This window comes from Beta vulgaris, chromosome 1 (assembly GCF_026745355.1).
Source record: "Beta vulgaris subsp. vulgaris cultivar EL10 chromosome 1, EL10.2, whole genome shotgun sequence".
Classification (NCBI taxonomy): Eukaryota; Viridiplantae; Streptophyta; class Magnoliopsida; order Caryophyllales; family Amaranthaceae; genus Beta; species Beta vulgaris.
Window position 1 is genome coordinate 36321346 of NC_079202.1, and position 18469 is coordinate 36339814.

Here is an 18469-nt window from a genome sequence, read left to right on the forward strand (position 1 = left end):
TTGCCTTGTTATTCAAATCTGATTTTAGTAGTATTGGACATAAGGATTTAAATGGAGTTGGTAAAGTTTATGTTATTAAACTAACTAAAATCAGTTTTGCTCACTGTTTTGGTTCTTAAAAGATGCTAAGTTCAACAGAGTTATGAAAGTTAATAAACAACAAGATTAGTTATTTTTATACGCCGAAATACAAAGTTTATATAGTTAGTCACGTGTTATATGTTAATAATATCAAGGATGTATAACTGAAGTACTTCCTTACTCGTTTATGTCCTAATTTCATAAGCGGAACGTTTGATAAGGAAGCGAAAATTCTTCGTTACAAGGTACGTACACGTATCGTATCATGTTAGGTTGTGATTTATTCTATCGGAACCTAGAATCATGATAGGGAACGATTGTGATTGCTAAGATTGTTTGGTAACATGATTGTGATTAGGAATCGATATGTAGCATTGAAATGCGTAATTCTATCGTATCATAAGCATGATTATTGAATTTGTATTCTTTGATCTAATGATGTTACAAGAGGTAGAGATTTGGGTATTGTATCTAAGAGGGAACGTTACATGATTATATGTTTAATGTATGAATGGACAATACTAAGAAAGGATTTTTGGCAATAAACTTGTAGTTGGACTCCCTACAAGTGATGAACAATGGGGGGAGTGTGGGACTTATTCTGTACTCCTACACAGGCCTACTATGACGTCATTAGTGTCCTTATAAATTTTGATAACTCAAGTATAGGCGGAAGGTTCCGTACAATCTTGGGGGTATGCATACTAAGGTGATGGATGTGGGACGGAACTAATCCGTATTTGCATTTCATCTAACAGACCAAGTTGTCTATTGAGGATTAAGTAGCCCGTATGATTCTAGTAAGATGACGGTCACTAGTGGAAAAAGGTTGCTTTGCGCCGGACCCGAGACCCCTATTTGCGTCGGACTTGGGTCCGACGGCACAGGTCTTGACGCAGATGACCTATCAATGATCTGCACCGAATGCAGATCCAACACACATTTTCATCTATTTGCGTCGCACCTCGTATACGGTGCGACGTAGTTGGCTATCCCAGCCCAATTCTCAGAGCTTCGCACATTGGGTAATGCAGAGGGTAACGTGCGTCGCACATTGCCTAGGGTGCGACGCACATTAGTGATTTGCGTCGCACCTTGGGCTACGTGCGACGCAAATTGCTATTTTAATAAAAAAAAATATTTTTAGAACTAGGATATACTGCAACATTCGAGGAAAAACAAAGACGATTCTCGAACAGTAGAAGAAGCGAATTGAACACAACAAAATAAACCAACAAAATTCAATATTTTCATAATTTACAACTCCAACACAAAACAATAAACCACCAAAATTCCATAATTTACAACTCGAACACAAAACAATATACCAACAAAGTTCCTAAAATTAAAACAACGAGATCTAGAGTAGAGAGACATTGCGAAGTCGAAACAAAAAGAACGTAACTTCAATTTCCTTTCATTTCCGACGAAGAAAACTTCCAGAGAAACCAAAAACAGATCTGCAAATGAAAATAAGAAAAAAAGTCAATAAAAAATTAGATATAAAAAGTAAAAAAAAAAAAACAAAAGAACATAATTTCAGATGTATAAAACTCGAAGACAATGAAAAAATGAAAAAATTAGATCTAAACAATGTAAAAATGAAAAAACGAAAGGAAAAAATTGTAGATATGAAAACATGAAAAAATGAAAAAACGAAATTGTAGATCTAAACAATGAAAAAATAAAAAAAATTAGATTTAAACAATGAAAAAATGAAAAAACGAAAAACCGAATTATTGAAAAATTGAAAAAAAAAAACGAACTTGTCAAAGTGAGAGAGAAAGAGTTCGTCGATTGTACGCCGGAGACAAAGTCGCCGGAGAGAGAAAGAGTTCGTCGATTGTAAAGAGTTCGTCGTTGTTCATATCAGTTCGTCGATTGAGTATAAAATCAGTTCGTTCATATCAAATTGTAAAGAGTTCGTCGTTGTTCGCTGGAGAGAGAGAGAGTTTGAGGGTGTGAGAGAGAGTTTGAGGGTAAGAAAGAGAGTTTGAGGGTGAGAGAGAGTTTGAGGGTGAGGAGAGAGACGCGAGAGGGAGACAGTTTTTTAGGGTTTGAGTGAGAGACGAGAATGAGGCCCTATCTGGTGAGAGACGTATTTAAGAGTCGTGCAAGGGGTTTGGGGCTTTTGGGCTGTTCTGTGTCGGATGGGCCAAGGGGTCCGACACAGAATAGCCTTTTGCAACGCACTTTAATAAAGTGCGACGCAGATATGGCTTAACGATGTGCATCGAATGGGCTTCGGTGTCCGACGCACATGAGCTATATGCGTAGCACATCGATAGGGTACGACGCATATAGCTCCTATCTAGTGCTTATGCAAGGACGTTTTGCGACGCAAATTATGTTTTTGCGTCGTTTTGCCTTTCATGCGACGCAAATGGAGCGACGCAAATCGTCCTTTTTCTATTAGTGCGGTGCCCGTTCGCTACCAACTAAATAAAAAGTAAAGAATGTAATGCTATTGTTTGCTTTGTTTATGCTTTGTATGCACTCAATACTTTATTATGTACTCAACATAGCTGGTTGGTGTGTTATTGTGTTGTTTGTTGACCTGTGATGAACCATTGATGCTACAATGGGGAGCAGACTAAGTGTGCTGGTGTTGCTGCATGATGTTGAGCATGCGGGGGATAGTTCTTAGTCTTGAAACTTTAAAGCGTTTTAATTAAGCATTATAAGACTATTATGATTTACTTAATTAGTTAGTGGTTTGAATAAAAAGGGGTCGTTAATGATTCCCGAGTTGTAGTTACATCGTTATTTCCGCTGCAGTTCAGTTTTTCGTGACAATGATTTTAACATTTCTTTTCAATAAGCCTTGCGTTTCACCGCGACGGTAACACTCCCAAAGTCGATGTGACGTAGTCGTAGACGTGTATGGATTTTGGGGGTGTTACAAGCAGGGGTGGGGTGGGGTGTGGCATGTGGGTGGGCAGGGTGTGGGGAGGTGGGCAGGTGGGTGTGGGCTTGGAGTGCTGGGGGCAGCAGGGTGTGGCCTGTGGGTATTTATTTTTTAAAAAAAATTCAAAAAGGGTTGCGGTTTTAGGCATAAACCACAGCCCTTCTATATTTGAAGGGCTGCGGTTTATAAAAAAAAACTACCCTTTTGATTATGAAGGGATGCAATTTTTTATTAAAATGCAACCCTTCTAAAAGTGAAGGGCTGCGATTTTCTCCCTAAACCGTAGCCCTTTAAGGCTTGAAGAGTTGCGGTAGTTTTTTAAAAAATTGCATCCCTTCCTTTTGGCTGAAGGGCTGCTACAGCAAGGGCTGCTGGCCAAAAACACAGACCTTAGGATTGTTTTGACCGCAACCCTTGCATATTTTTCCACTAGTGTATTCACTACATGACAGAAAAATATCCAAACTTCTAAGATGAGTAAAAGACATGTCATCATGATAAGAGATGCAGATTGATGTTAATGCAATATCTTAAGAAATCGTAGCTAACTTCGGAAGTAGTTGTTGCCATAATTTTAAAAAAGGAAATATGGTACTTATATACTTCGTTTCGGTGTAAAGAAAATCTGGTTAATTACTCCTTCCATCATTTTCTTGTACATAGTTTCAAAAGCGCTCTATAACAAATTTACCTCCCCATTTTTTTCACAACTAAAGAATAAACACAAGACATAATTTTGATAAAAAATAAAAAGGTAGCAGTAGCTGCACCATTGTAACTATTTTCTGGCCAAAATTTTCTCCCTCTTTATAGTGTTAGCTATCCATCCAGGCGGTGAAGTCCCAAGTTTAACGAAATAGCCCGTCATATATGCAAGGTCTTTACCCTCCATGAAGGTGGCTTGACTTGATTGGCGGCCGAGCCGATACGCCAATTAATTACTTTATCGTCGCTTGTTGCTGACTGGAGGACCCTCCTTGTCCCTACTCCTTTTATTACTATTAGGAGTTTGCTGGATTTCAGTTGGTGGTTCCGGAGGAGGATTATAATTGAGTTTAGAGATGGTGGTTTGTCGGCGTTCCTCGACATGGCTATTAATGTGAGTATTGTGGCATTGGGGTGCACTACCAACTCCTCGTGCCAGATTTATAGTGCAAGGTACACTATTACGTTCTATGATAAATTTATACCACGAAGAGATACATCTTTTAGAATAGTATCGATCCCAATACATTGATGATCGAAATTTTTTTTTTTTGAAAAAATTAGTAGCAATTAAGAAAACTACCTTTTGATAGTAGAGCGAACTGGTGCTGATAATGTGTTGTAATATAGAGAGATTCAATCAAGATTAAGAGAGGTTGTTATTGTAGTTGTGTTGCATATTTTCTCATGGGAAATGCGGTATATATATAGTTCTGGGTGAATATTTCACCCAATGGTGCATCATGCATTGCAATTACGCACTGAAACGTTTAATCTTGGGTGGTAAATACATAGTCGTTTTATCCGTTCTTTGTTTACATAGTATATTATAACAATACTATTCTATTAAGTAATTAAGCTTTTACTTGGCACATATTTTAGTCGTGAATTCTTCCCTTTTTTTTTATTGCACCATATTGACTTTTAACACTATTTACATATTTTATTTTGACCTATTTTGATTATTTTTACATGTAAAAAAAATAATCATGTAAAATCTTGTTCGATTCATGAAATCTTAAGGTTTTGTAATATCAACTTTTTGGAATTATTATTTATACATAGTTAAAGACTATAATGTTCAAATTTGCGTGTTGGAAAACGTGCAAAAACCTTTATGTACAACTAAAAATCGAGGAGATGACCAAGATAGGCTTATTGGTTGTAAGACCCTCCTTCCAACCCTAGGGTAGAGCTTCAATTCTCACCCTTTGCAAGAAGGATTCCCACTGTCCCCCTCTCCCCCTTGTTGCAAGGGAATTCTCCTTACTTTCATAAAGAAGAAAAAAACTAAAAAAATTGAGAAAGTGTAATTTTAGAATATGCATTTAATGCTTATTTTTAGGCCTTAGGGTTGTATATGTCAAAACCCTTAATGTTTTAGTTATCTTTTATGTTTTAAAGTCGTGATTGCGACTCGTTAACAATATTTGTCAAAAAAAAATTCTGTCTGCTATGGCTTACTTCTCTTTCCTATGTATTTATCACCTGAACAATCTTTGTCAAAAAAACCCTTGTTGAGAAGATGTGTCCCAATTTTTTTTTGATGATATTCTTAACTATAGTAAGTCTATCAATGAATACTGGCAACACCTAGAACAAGTGTTTAAATTGCTAAGACAAAACAAGATACATATCAAAGAAAGCAAGTGCTCTTTTGCAAAGAGTAAAGTAGAGTATCTTGGGCACTTTATATGTGGTTCAGGGGTTGAAACTGACCCAAAGAAGATTGAAACTGTAGCAAAATGGCCATCTCCAACATCAGTGAAAGAGTTAAGAAGCTTTCTAGGCCTAACAGACTATTATAGGAAGTTTGTGCAAAGCTATGCAGTTATTTGTAGACCATTACATAACTTTCTCAAGAAAGATGGGTTTGCCACTTTGCCAGGTATACAGAAGCACAAGAAGCTTTTGATAAACTCAAGCATGCTCTTGTATCATCTCTAGTGTTGGTTGTTCCAGCTTTTTTCAAGGTCTTTATTGTTGAAACTGATGCATGCAATACTGGTATTGGTGTTGTATTAATGCAAGAGGGCCATTCCTTAGCTTATATAAGCAAGGCCTTGAGTCCTAAATGGCAGAAATTCACTAGTAGAATAAATGTTAACTGCGGCGGCCATTAAGTGGCCTATTGAGGCGGTTTTGGCCGTGCAACAATAGGTAACAATTTTTGACCTGAGCAATAGGGCAATCTATTGCTGCGGCTGTTTCCCGAAACCGCAACAATGATACTCTACAATTGAAAAAAAAAATTGGATTTTTCCATCAAAGTTGAAAGATAAAAATAAAAAACTATACAATAGGAAAACGAAGACTCAAAATCATATATAAATGATGAAAAAAACAACAGACAACTAAATATACAAAAAAACTAAATATAAAAATATATATAATCACATACAAACAAATTGTAATTACTTATCAAAAAGCATAAAAGAAAAAATTAACTAGATCCAAAAAATATAACCAAACTACCTAAGAAAAATAAAAATGGAAATGATCTAAACATATTTGGAAAATCGAAAAACAATATATGATTTTATACAAATAAAAAATCTGAAAAATCGAAAAATCGAAAAATGGAAATAAATCGGATAAAAAAAATTCAGATCTGAAACTCGAGCCAAGAGCCATCTGTCGTCGCTGAGATCTGAAACTCGAGCCATCCGCCGTGAGAAATGAGTGAGAGATTCTCATCCGACGTGCTTTCATCCGTTCTTAAATGGAGATCGGCGACTGAGAGCAACGAAACCCACGAGGTTCGGCTTTAATGGAGGGACGACTGAGAGCAGCGAAACTGATGAGTGAACGAGGAGGGAGAACTAGTAAGAGAAAGGATGAGGAGGTGTGAGGGATGAAAATGTTGGGTCAATGGATGAGGAGGAAGAACGAATGAGGGGTCGCACTCATTTTTCTCTCACCTTAAAAAAGAAACCCTAGTTGGTTTCTTTTATTAATTTAAGAGTCTATTGTTGCGGGTGTTCTAGGAACCGCAGCAATAGGTTCAAATATTATTAATAAAAATAATATTTTAATCTATTGTTGCGGTTTCGGCTGGAAATCGCAACAATAGATCTAGTCAAACAGTCAACCAAATTTGAAATTTTTTTCCGTTGAGACCTATTGTTGCAGTTTTGGCTGGAAACCGCATCAATATGTCAATTTTATATTTTACCTTTTGTTTTCACGTGATTTATTGCTGCGTATAGGTAACACCGCATCAATAAGCAATTATTTAAATTATGAGTTTACAAAAAGGAGTTATTGGCTATTGTGTTTGCAGTTCAGAAGTGGGAACAATATTTAACTAGTAATCATTTCATCGTTAGGACAAATCAAAAGAGTTTAAAGTGGCTGTTGCAACAAAAAATAATATCAACACCCTTTCAACACTTATCATATTGTGGCTGCTGATGCACTTTCTAAAGTCAAAGGTGCTGAAGTGCTTTGCTTGGCTTTATCATTGATTGATACAAACTTACTCATTTATATCAAGTAAAGTTATCACTTAGATTTCAACTTGGTTGCAATTATTGAAGAATTACAAGATTTACCAAGTTATGAGGGTTGCAGTTTGCAAGGAGAATTGCTCAGAAAGCAAGGAAAGATTGTCATAGGCTCTAATGTTCAATTGAGATTGAAGTTATTAGCCTAGCAACATTCATCTTCTGATGGGGGACATTCAGGGAAGGATATGACTCAAAGAAGGTTGAAAACAATTTTTATTGGAAGGGTATGATTTTGGATGTTAGAAGATTCATCAGAAATTGTCACATTTGTCAAGCTTCTAAATTTATAATTCAACAAGCCCTAGCCTCTTACAACCTCTGCCTATCCGTGAAGAAGTTTGGTATGATATCTCTATGAATTTCATCACCGGGCTTTCCTTGTCTAATGGTAAAAGTGTGATTTTTGTGATGGTGGATAAACTCGGTAAATAAGCACACTTTATACCCCTTGCTCATCTATTCATTGCAATTGATGTTGCCCAAGCTTATCTGGATAATGATTTTAAGCTTCATGGATGGCCTAGGAGTATAATTGGTTATAGAGATTAAGTTTTTCTTAGCAAATTTTGGAAAGCTTTGTTTTCCATTTATGGCATTGAATTCAACATGTCCTCTACTTATAACCCTCAGATGGACAAAATGAGATAGTAAATAAATGCTTGAAGACATATTTAAGATGCATGAGTGGAGATAATCCTAAAAACTGGAGTTTTTGGCTGCCTTTGGCTGAGTGGTGGTATAACACCCACTTCAACTCTTGAACTCAACTCATTCCCTATGAGGTGTAGTGTATAACCAACCATCCCCTCTCCATCTACCCTATCTTGCAGGAGAGTCTTTAAATGAAGTGGTTGACAGAAGCTCGCTCAAAGGAGAAGTTATGATCAATGAGTTAAAGTATCATCTAACTAGAGTTTAGTCCAGGATGAAAAATCAAACTGATAACACACAAATCTTATAGGGAGTTTCAAATTGGTGATTGGGTAGGCCTCAAGTTGCAAACCTACATGCAATACACTCTTCAACATAGATCTAATCAGAAGCTGGCTCAGAAGAACAATGGTCCTTTCCAAGTTGTGGCTAAAATAGGCAAGGTTGCTTATAAGTTGTCACTACCAGTTGATACTTAGATACCTGATGTTTTTATGTATCTCAATTGAAGATATTTCATGACATACTCCGAGTAGTTGTTCATATTCCTAGTTGGTTGTAGAGTCGATCAATTTCTACTATAATTCAACCTAAGGCCATATTACAAAGGAAAATTGTGAAGCATGAGAATAAAGCTCTTACTCAATACTTAGTGCTTTGGGAAGGCTTTGCGGAACATGAAGCTTCTTAGGAAAATGCGGTCTTTTGATGCCAATTATCCTGATTTCATTACTACACATACTTGAAGTCAAGTCTTTTATATGGAGGAAAGTATATTTAGAGGATGAAATATAATTAGCTGTTAAATGAAAAGTTAGTTAATTTTGACGGGAAAAACATAAACTGTTCTTTAGCTTCTTATTACAAGGAAGTTAGTTAAATGTTTGTTAGAGCTTAGTTTATAAATTCTAGAGCTAATACTTTGTAACAATCAATCATGACATAACAATTCTCCTCTCCTTCTATCTAATATCTCTCTCTTAGTATCTTCTATCCTCTCTATTTTATTTTATTTTTGTCATTAAAACTCATTAGATTTCTTACAAGGTCTTTTTTTATCCTGTAACATAAATAATAAGCATTCCCTTGGATTTTATGATATTCATATGATATTCTTCAATTTGTACATAAACCCGACAAAAATATCTAATCTGGTTCATGGTTACATAATAGGATACAAATTATGTTTCTTTGGAAGTTCGATTTAATTTCCACTATTGATTGCTTACTTTCCTAGAAGGCCAAAATGCAATACAAAGCTGCCAAAGAATCATCATATATCTCAGTTATGATTTCACTGCCAAAGAAGTCTCAATGCGTTGGGTTAGCTTATCTGCAGCCACTGCACCTTCCTGCATATGTTAAACAGCAAAAAAAAAAAGCTTAGCGTTATCCCATCTGAGAAACTAGGACAAAAAGTAGGAGCTAAAGCCTACAATTGTTCCCCTGCAAACAAAACTAAGCAGCAACTCAACATTGAGGTTCAACTATCCAATTATGGAGATATTATAGATACAGAGAAGTCGGTTACTTACGCTGCAAAAGGTCAACTTTTCTAAAAGAAATTTAAAATATAGCAATAGCACAACAGTAAGCTAGCATTCAAGGTACTAAGAAATGGTGACACATGGAACACTCCCTCTAATCATAACATGAGGCCACAAATTTTATATTGGTCTCATGCGTTATTTGATTTACCACGATGCATCATCTAATGCAAAATTTCCATCTTTTATCAACCCCCCCCCCCCCCCCTCACTCTTGTGACTAATTTGTCAATTAGTTTTCTTTCTTGTTACATTTGGGTGCCCCTTAACCTGTGTGCTACAAGCCTACAACCTTTACAGCTATATATTGTGAAACAATGAGGGTGATTGCAATTATGGAAGTTCAGATCAACATACCAGGTGATCAACCGAATGATCACTATGACTGAAGAAAGTTCAAAGGTCTAGAAAAGAACTGAAAACATACATCACTCACCCATCTTAGGTATGGGGGGAGGGGATAAGGTCTCGAGCCCAAGTGTCAAACCTAGTATTATGAGGCTGCACCAACTGTGCTGACATCATCATAGTGATAGCCCCAATGGCTGCAAGCAAGGTTCGTAATGCAAGAAATGCTATCTTTAACATATTTAACTACCACTAGAAAGTAAACTTCCTAAGCTCTATATAAAACAACAAGAAAGCAGAATCAACTTACAAATCGATCACAAGGTTTCCCATCTTTGAATAGGATGAATGTAGGCAATGCCTCGATTTTGTACTTGCCAGCGATTTCTGGGTATTTCTCCGTATCAATTTTAACCACCTGAATTTTGTCTTTCAAAGCGGCATTCACTTGTTCAAGAATAGGAACCATGAATTGACAAGGACCACACCTGCATCAGGACCACCAAAAACTACTCATAAACCTGCCATGACAAATTATAACTTCTACATAGTAACATAAAAAATTTCTCCACAAATTTGAAGTCACAAAACAGATGTTTCTCGGACAATTATCCTGAAGTATACCCAACATGGACAATTCATTTAGGATTCTGATGGAACAGAATAACTACAGACCAGTTGAGGTACTGTAAACTTCAAGTAAATTTTTATAGGAGTCAGGAGAATTTCATTCAAAAGTGTTGTGATTCTGCTGTAAAGTAATTCACAATTTCACATTCAAAATTATTAAGCATTTTGTGCAAGAAATTAGATTGATGATTTCTCATATTGGGAAGTTTTTCTGATCTGAGAAAGCATTAGACCAGATAGCATACTGAATAGTTTGCCATACACACCAAAATCAGAACTATACTGTAAAAGAAACATTTCAAACATATCCAGATGCAGCCTAAATCTCATTTGTTAAGAACTTGGTAGCTTCCCAACCAACAAAATAATGTCAAAAAAAAAAAGCAAAAGTTAACCAACTTAGGCAGTTAACGTGTTAGAAAATCCTAGACCTTCATGAAATCCAAGCTGATATTGCCATCACATAAGAAAAAGATGTTAAGACTAGTGCGTTATCTTCACCTTAAATAAATTTCACGTCCAATCAGGTGAAATCATAACGTAAAATCAGGGCTATCACATCTAATCAGGTTTAATAAGTTCACTTCAGATAAGTTCAGGTGAAGAGAACACATTAAGCTATCAAAATGAGCTATCAGATAAGTTCGGATTTCTTGTTATGGAATAGAGATATCTCAAGCTATCAAATTGAGTCAAAATGCGTTTCCTTTTATGAATTAGGGTACAACTGAATACATAAAGCGAGCAGTTGTTTTCTTTCCCCAACAAGATATCTTCTTAGTAGAAACGAGCAAAAGGTTGGACATGAGAAATTGATAAAGATACCTAGAAAATAGATATTAAGATTAACAAAGCAATCAAAATGATAAATTAAGTAAAGGACATACCATGTTGCGTAGAAGTCAACTAAAACCGGTTTCTCGGAGTTGGCGATCAACTCATCGAAGGAAGAAAAAGTCTGCTGCTTTGCTTTAACCTACAGATATAAAGATCAGATGTTACTTAAGAAATATAATGCTTATGTGCATCAGAAAAAAAAAGGAGCTACAGTGATTAGCTTGCAAGCATAAACAAGCCACAAGAGGACAAATAGTCACATACAAAGGTGCTTTACTATGGAGCCATTTCCTTCTTCTAAATGATTATGTTCATAAATCATCAGGAGAGTTTTCATGATTCTGAAACCTCTTCAGCACAAGCAAGTAGAATAACTAGTGTCATCTATTGAAAGGATATGACTACAGCAATTGAAGTGAACACAAACCATCAAACAAAGATTAAGGATATGAAACTTCTAAAAACATGAAATTTTCAGCTCAACATTTAAGACCATGTTTTATATGCATAATAAAATTAAATGATATGAAACTCATACCACTTGAAAACCATCATTAGCCAAATCAATGTGCATTTACAGGAAAAATCTACATTTATCATTGCAATCAGCAGTGTAGTTTTCATATATATTCTGTCATCTTGAAGAGAACTCCAAGGACTTCATTTCCGGTGAAACTTCACCAACAATAAGCTTGAGAGACCGTTTCACCAATCAGTGAAACCAGGTCCAACATTCAAAAACTTAATAGTTTCCAGAAACAGCAATATCTTATAGAACACCTAAAATGCCAATAATAAGAGTATCATGCCTCCAACAGTTCAAGAAGAGACAACTCAAGATTTGGAATAAAGTCGTCATGGTCTCATATTTTTATGCTGTGTATTGAGTGAAGGGGACTATCTTTTATTGAATAACGAGGTTAAGTTCAACTATGACACAGAGGTGGAGACAGATAAAGGGAGAAGAGATGTTGGGTTATTGATGCAGCAGACTGCTAGTAAAGGAAGAAAATCGAGAGAAGTACAAGAGCAGATACTTTTATATGAAGAGATAAGGTCAGTATGGCTTTTAAAAGGGGCATATTTGTATGTTTTAATGGCCTCCACAAGAAACAGAATCAAGATACTCCAATTTCTTATCCACTACAGGCGTTTCAGAATGTAAAATTTGTCTCTGAAAAATCATTGCTTGGCCAAGTTGCATCTCCTGTCCTCAAGAAGTTCAGCCAGGATCTGGGCCAAAGGGTACTTATGATGGTTTCACTCAAACCCTTATACTTTCTCTGTTTTATACTCTTTGCCAATCGCTTTTATCAATATCCTTCTTATGGTAATGTTTAGTCTGAGTATAAATTTGCAAATATTTGACAAAGAAAAAAGATGGTTGCAACTTGCAACAAAATGTCAGAAAGTTGGTCGAATCAAGAGAAATCCATTGCGTGTTTTTGTGCTTAGAACATAAGATAAAGTACTTTCAAGAAGCTTTAAGCACTAGAGAATTCCAAATAATAGTTACAATGAGAGTTCAAGCATATGGATTAGAACCAACGATAAGAATCGCTCTCCAACTTAGAAACAGCTATTGTTGCTTAATTAGAAGCCAACTTTGCTAACAATTGAAGCAGAAGCAGTAATGGAGAAAACCAACAGAAAGGTAGCATAATAATCTTACAAGCAACCTCGGTAATCTCATATGGTTTGGATGACTACTACTATCCCTGATTGACCATACAAGGATTTTTAAAGTCACATCTCTTAGCTTGCAGATATTGATCACCAAGGACACTGAAGAATTATTCTGATGGCTTGAATTACACTTACAGCATAAATTCTTAATCCATTAACTTATAATTCCATAAGTTCACCATTGGTTGAGACATTTTCCATCATGAAGGTATGAGCCTAACATGGATGCTAGCTGATGGTAGAGGGCTATAGACTAGCTGATAAGCTTGGATAGAAGATTTCCAGCTTATTCAACATTCAGCAAAAATGTATGAAAAAGAAGATCCGATTGTCAAGACTGGTCAAGAGCGTTGTTGTTGCTTCCTTTGGCACGTTCTTATCGCATTTGGCTGAAGCACAGTGTTAATAATATACTGACATAAAGATAAGATCATGTATCTAGTATTAATGCCCTCAGGTTTGATATTGAAAGTGGGGCCAACTTTTTTTTTTCCTAGGAAGATCAAGATGAAAATTTTAGCAACAATAATGATTGTGTTTGGGGCCTAAATCTTGCATTGAGTAATCCATAGTACTTGGTACAATAACCCCCCATCATCGCCACAATTCACTCACCATAATTTACTACAACAATGTCGAAGTCTTAATCCTATAAGTTGGGGTTGGCTACAGCATTTATGATCTTATCTCTGGTGGCCACCAGCCCACCACATATATCCTTTGCTTCCACACTCTTTTGTCAAGCGCTATTTGCTCCTGCACACTTGATTTGACCATATCTTTCTACCAAACTCTATCCTGGTCATCTTTGGCCTTCCCAAACTTCTTTGAACCTATCCAATATCTCAACTCTCCAAAACCTAACCGGTGCATCCTATAGTGGAAGTTTCACATTCCCAAATCACAGTAGTGAGTTCTCCCTTACCTTATCCACAATATTTACATCTCCAATTCTAGTCTGAATATCTTCAATCCTAAATTTATCTCTTTAGGTGTTCCCGCACATCCCTTTCAATATCTGCATCTTAGTTGGCCCCATCTTCCTAATACGATCTTTCCTGAATAACTAGCAATGAGCCCCATATAACAACACTAATCTAATAGTTCTCTTATAAATTTTTCCTTTTAACCTTAGAGCCTAAAGGTACACTATAGTCGCACAAAATCCAAATTGCTCCTCTCTATTTATGCCAGCTTGACTGTATTCTAAGAGTCACGTGATTCATGTCTTGGTCAATATCTCTATACTAGGTAAGATCAACCCAAGGTACTTATAACCATCACTAATGACCAACTCCTGTTAATCCATCCTCGATTAACTCCCTCTCATTGCTAAAATTGATACAATGGCACAAGAGCAACAATCAGTTATCTTATCGTTCTAGGTCCAAGGAGCAACCATTATGACAGCTCTGGCAGCTAGATGTCAGGAATTCAATATGTCCAATAATTATTAATTATATGTGCAAAATTAAGGCACTATTTCCAATCTACTGTTTTGACATTTAGCACTTCGCTTTCAAATGACGAACAATTTCCTATCTTCACATTTCCAAATGATGTAAGATTACTAAATACCAAAAAAAAAAAAAAAAAAAAAAAAAAATCAATTTTTCACTAAAACTGCTCTATACTCAATTGCACAAGTAATTCAACTTCAATACTACCAAAAAACGAAAGAGTTAACCAATTTCAAACCCTAACATTCCAAAACCACAAATTTGATACAAAATTAAACAGCAGTTACAACTAAAAATTTCAAACAGCACAATAACAATATATCATCATCATTACCAGAGGAAGAATACGAGAACGTTGATGAGAAATCGAGCGAGAATTGCGAATACGAAACTGACGACGAAGCTGCCATGGAAACTGGAGTTGCAGAGAAGACAAGGAAAGAGAAGAAGACTTGGATAATGAACAACTTGTTGTTGTAGTTCTCGAGCAAATGAAATTGCAGGATTGGTCGGAGGTTAGGGATGACATAGTTGCGGATGGCAAGGAAATCGCCATTGTAGAGTAAAAAAGAGAGGTTTCTGGACGTTGAAGATTTATGTTCTTTAATTTGTTGTTCTTTATCTTGATGTTCAACTCTTTTGTGTGTGGGTTTTGCCGTTTTGGCGTACAAGTTATGTTTGTCTTTTCGTTCAAGGGATGATTTTCCTACCTTTGTGGACAGCAAATGTTAGTCTTTTGTCTTCTTTTGATTTATAAACCAGATTGAGTATCCTAAGTTAATATTTTTTGTAATTTTTTGTTTAGTGAATATATACTTTTCTTCCATCATATTCCCTCTGTTTGTTTATACATGTTTGATGTTACATAGAGAAAGTTGGAGGTTTTAGAGCAATTTCAATAGTTGTAATTTTGACCGGCTTACAATATTTGAAAGTAGTGAACAAGTTGCTCAACCACTAGAGCAAGATAATTGATACTTGCTTGAGAGCAACACCTGCTCCACCAAGCTACTTGCTTGATTTTAAAAAGACAATATGGCTTGAAATTAGAAAAAAGGAAAGGTGATGCTCACACTTCATATGATTGGTGAGTGCATCTCCATCCACAATAAAGGCACAATTTTTTTTTGTTTTCTAGCTAATTATAATTAAATAAAAGATTAAAGTTGAAAATATTGATTGAGATGTGGGACCATTCAAGCAACAATGTATTGTAGCTTACCATTGGAATACTTTGTAACTAGAAAGCGATATTGCTTAAATGGCTGATATGGTAAGTCAAGCTACAAGGTGTTGTAGCTCACCATTGGAGTTGCTCTAAGAAAGGTAAAGAGATAAAGTAGGGGAACACCTTGCTTAAACAGCTGATGTGGCAAGTCAAGCTACAAGGTGTTGTAGCTCACCATTGGAGTTGCTATAAGAAAGGTAAAGATAGAAAGTAGGGGATCACCATTTTTTGAATATTAAACATTTGTTAAGAAAAAAATATGGGTGAAAAGGTGGGGACTACCAACTTTTTAGTAGTATTTTAAAATCTTTATGGTGAAAGGGACTCATTTATGATATGTAACATCTATTATGATATTTTCATTTAAGAGAAACTAGATTTTTCTGCACACCATCGTGCGCTGGCATTTTAATCCTAACTATTTTCGGTTTTAAAAGAAATGAAAAATAAAATTATAAAAGTACGTATCTACGTTCACCTTCATTTGGTGAGTAAGAAGTATTTCAATACTCACAAATAGTATCTAAAAATATTTTAAAGTAACTATAAGTGATGAAATTACATATCCAAGTAATGAAGAAATTGGATTATTTTGGAGTTTGTATTTGTGATTAATTTTGTATATGAGTTGTCTTTGTGACGAGAATGCCATATTTTTTTTGAGTCCGTTTTTGGTGAGACGGTCTCACGTTAGTGTTAACGTGAGACCGCTGATGTCATGCTGAAATCACGCGCGTGCATCAAACCAGTAGTAGAATTAGTTAAGCGCTTGCATTCACCTATTAATTATGCTAGCCTTAAATTGCTTCTGGGTGAATTAGTTAAGCACTGAAGTATATTAGTTAAGCGCTGAAGTATATTAGTTAAACGATGAAGTATATTAGTTAAATGCACCTAATAATAACTAAATACCCAAATATCATAACTATATATCAGAAAACAATAACTAATAGCCATAATCACAACTATCAACCATAAAACCATAATTATTAACCACAATTAATAACTAATAACCTAAAAATCATAACTATATACCCGAATTTCATAACTATTAAGCAAAAGCTAACTGTGAATAAAAAAACCATAACTAAGAGCCAAAAATATGTAACTAATTATTAAAATTCCTTAACTAATTGAAAAATTATAACTATAACTTGAAAATGACAAAATTAGAAAGAAGAATTAGAAAAAACAATTAAAGCTTGTTTAATAGGGAGAAGCCACCATTTTGATTTGCTGTCAGTTACTTATACCTCCTGTCAAAAAAAATAAAACTACTTATACCTTTTCAACCAAATAAAAACCCCATATTCATTCTTTCTCCCTCAAAAAAATTTTCCCTCCCCGTACTGTACCTGCTTCGTTGCTCTATGAGAGATAGGGCAGAGTTGTTCGTTGCCACCACCATTCCTCCTTGCTTCGCCATTGCTTCTGCTAGCACTTTGGTCCCTGTTTTTCTCTCTCCACTAGTGGAAAAATAAGGAAGGGTTGCGGTTAAAAAGGCCCTTAGGGCTGCGTATTTTGACAACAACCCTTTCCATAACAGCCCTTCAAAATAAAGGAAGGGCTGCAGTTTTATACACAAACGCAGCCCTTTTAAACCAAAAGGGCTATGTTTTTACTAAAAACACAGCCTTTCTATTTAAGAGGCTGCAACCCTTTTTGACTAGAAAGGCTGCGATTTTTAACCTAAAGCGCAACCCTTTGAGGTAAGAAGCTAAGGGCTGCGTTTTAGGTTAGAAACTGCAGCCCTTCGTGTTTTAATTATTTTTTTTTAAAATAAATCTGATGCACTCCCCCCACACCCTGCCCACCCCAGCCAGTAGCCCACCCCAGCCCACCCCCACACCCAGCCCTTCCCACCCCCGTTCCCACCCCCCTGCCCACACCCCTGCCCACCCCCTGCTAGCCTGCCCACCCCCTGCCCACACCCCTGCTAGCCTGCCAACACCCAGGCCCGCCCCTGCACACCCCTCTACCAGCCTGCCCACGCCCAGACCCAGCCTTTCCCACCCCATCCCACCCCCTGCCCACACCCAGGCCCACCTGCACACCCCTTGCCGCCCTGCCAGCAGGCCTGCACCCCATCCCCAGCCCACCCTATAACAACCCTCTACCCAGCAGCCCCCCCCCCCCCACCCCCACCCCCCACCCAAAACCTCCCTTCGACACAAAAAAAAACCCGATGAAAATGCAATAATATATGACAAGTTTTTGAACGTAATAATTAACTTCAAATATATATTTAATAATGTAAAAAGTGTACATAGAATTGATACAAACTAGTAGATTCGGTCTAAAATGTATCATAAGCAATCATCGGTAATGTGGGACGCCAACTTATCCCGAACTTCATCTATTTCTTCTTTGGTGAACGCCCTCAAACTTGGTGTGTTATTCTTATAAACCTTGCAAAACAACCAAGGAATAAACAACGATTATATAAGAATCCAATTATTTACCGTAGTTAGTAGTTCTAAAAATGACATATACCTTCCCGAAATTCAATCAAAAACAAATGCAAGCCTAAAACTCTACACACTAGTTATATTATATCTCATTTTATCATATTCAAAAAGAAAATGGAGTTAAATGACTCGAGAAATAGGAATTGGACGCGAAAAGGCATAAATAGGCCTAAAATTACATTTATGTTCCCGATGTACAACCAACAACAAATGCAAGCGTAAGAATCTAAACAATAGTTACGTTATACCTCATATAATCATGTTCAAAGAGAATTTGGGGTTAATGGCTCGATAAGTATGATTTGGGCGCGAAAAGGCAAAAATAGGCCTAAATTGACCTTTTCGTTCCCGAAATGCAACAAACAACAAATGCAAGCCTATAACTCTATACAATAGTTACATTATACCTCA

At 36.3% G+C, this 18469-nt stretch overlaps 1 protein-coding gene across 1 annotated transcript; it reads right to left on the minus strand.

Annotated features, from left to right (window-relative positions):
• Window positions 1-8917: 8917 nt before the first annotated feature.
• Window positions 8918-15045, minus strand: LOC104895925 (thioredoxin Y1, chloroplastic). Its single transcript, XM_010682573.4, has 4 exons — window positions 14697-15045; window positions 11267-11355; window positions 10060-10237; window positions 8918-9206 (listed from the first exon to the last, which is right to left on the minus strand). Exons 1-4 carry the CDS (start codon window positions 14916-14918, stop codon window positions 9141-9143), a joined length of 555 nt encoding a protein of 184 aa, XP_010680875.1. The 5' UTR covers window positions 14919-15045; the 3' UTR covers window positions 8918-9140.
• Between the last annotated feature and the right edge of the window lie 3424 nt (window positions 15046-18469).

What these genes read in the sequence shown, in the direction of transcription:
- LOC104895925 (XM_010682573.4), bottom strand. Translation starts at nt 14,918, where the DNA reads ATGGCGATTTCCTTGCCATCCGCAACTATGTCATCCCTAACCTCCGAC. An exon ending in GTTCTCGTATTCTTCCTCTG is followed by an intron (nt 11,356 to 14,696) that starts GTAATGATGATG and finishes TTATATCTGTAG; the next exon opens with GTTAAAGCAAAGCAGCAGAC. An exon ending in GTTGACTTCTACGCAACATG is followed by an intron (nt 10,238 to 11,266) that starts GTATGTCCTTTA and finishes GTCCTGATGCAG; the next exon opens with GTGTGGTCCTTGTCAATTCA.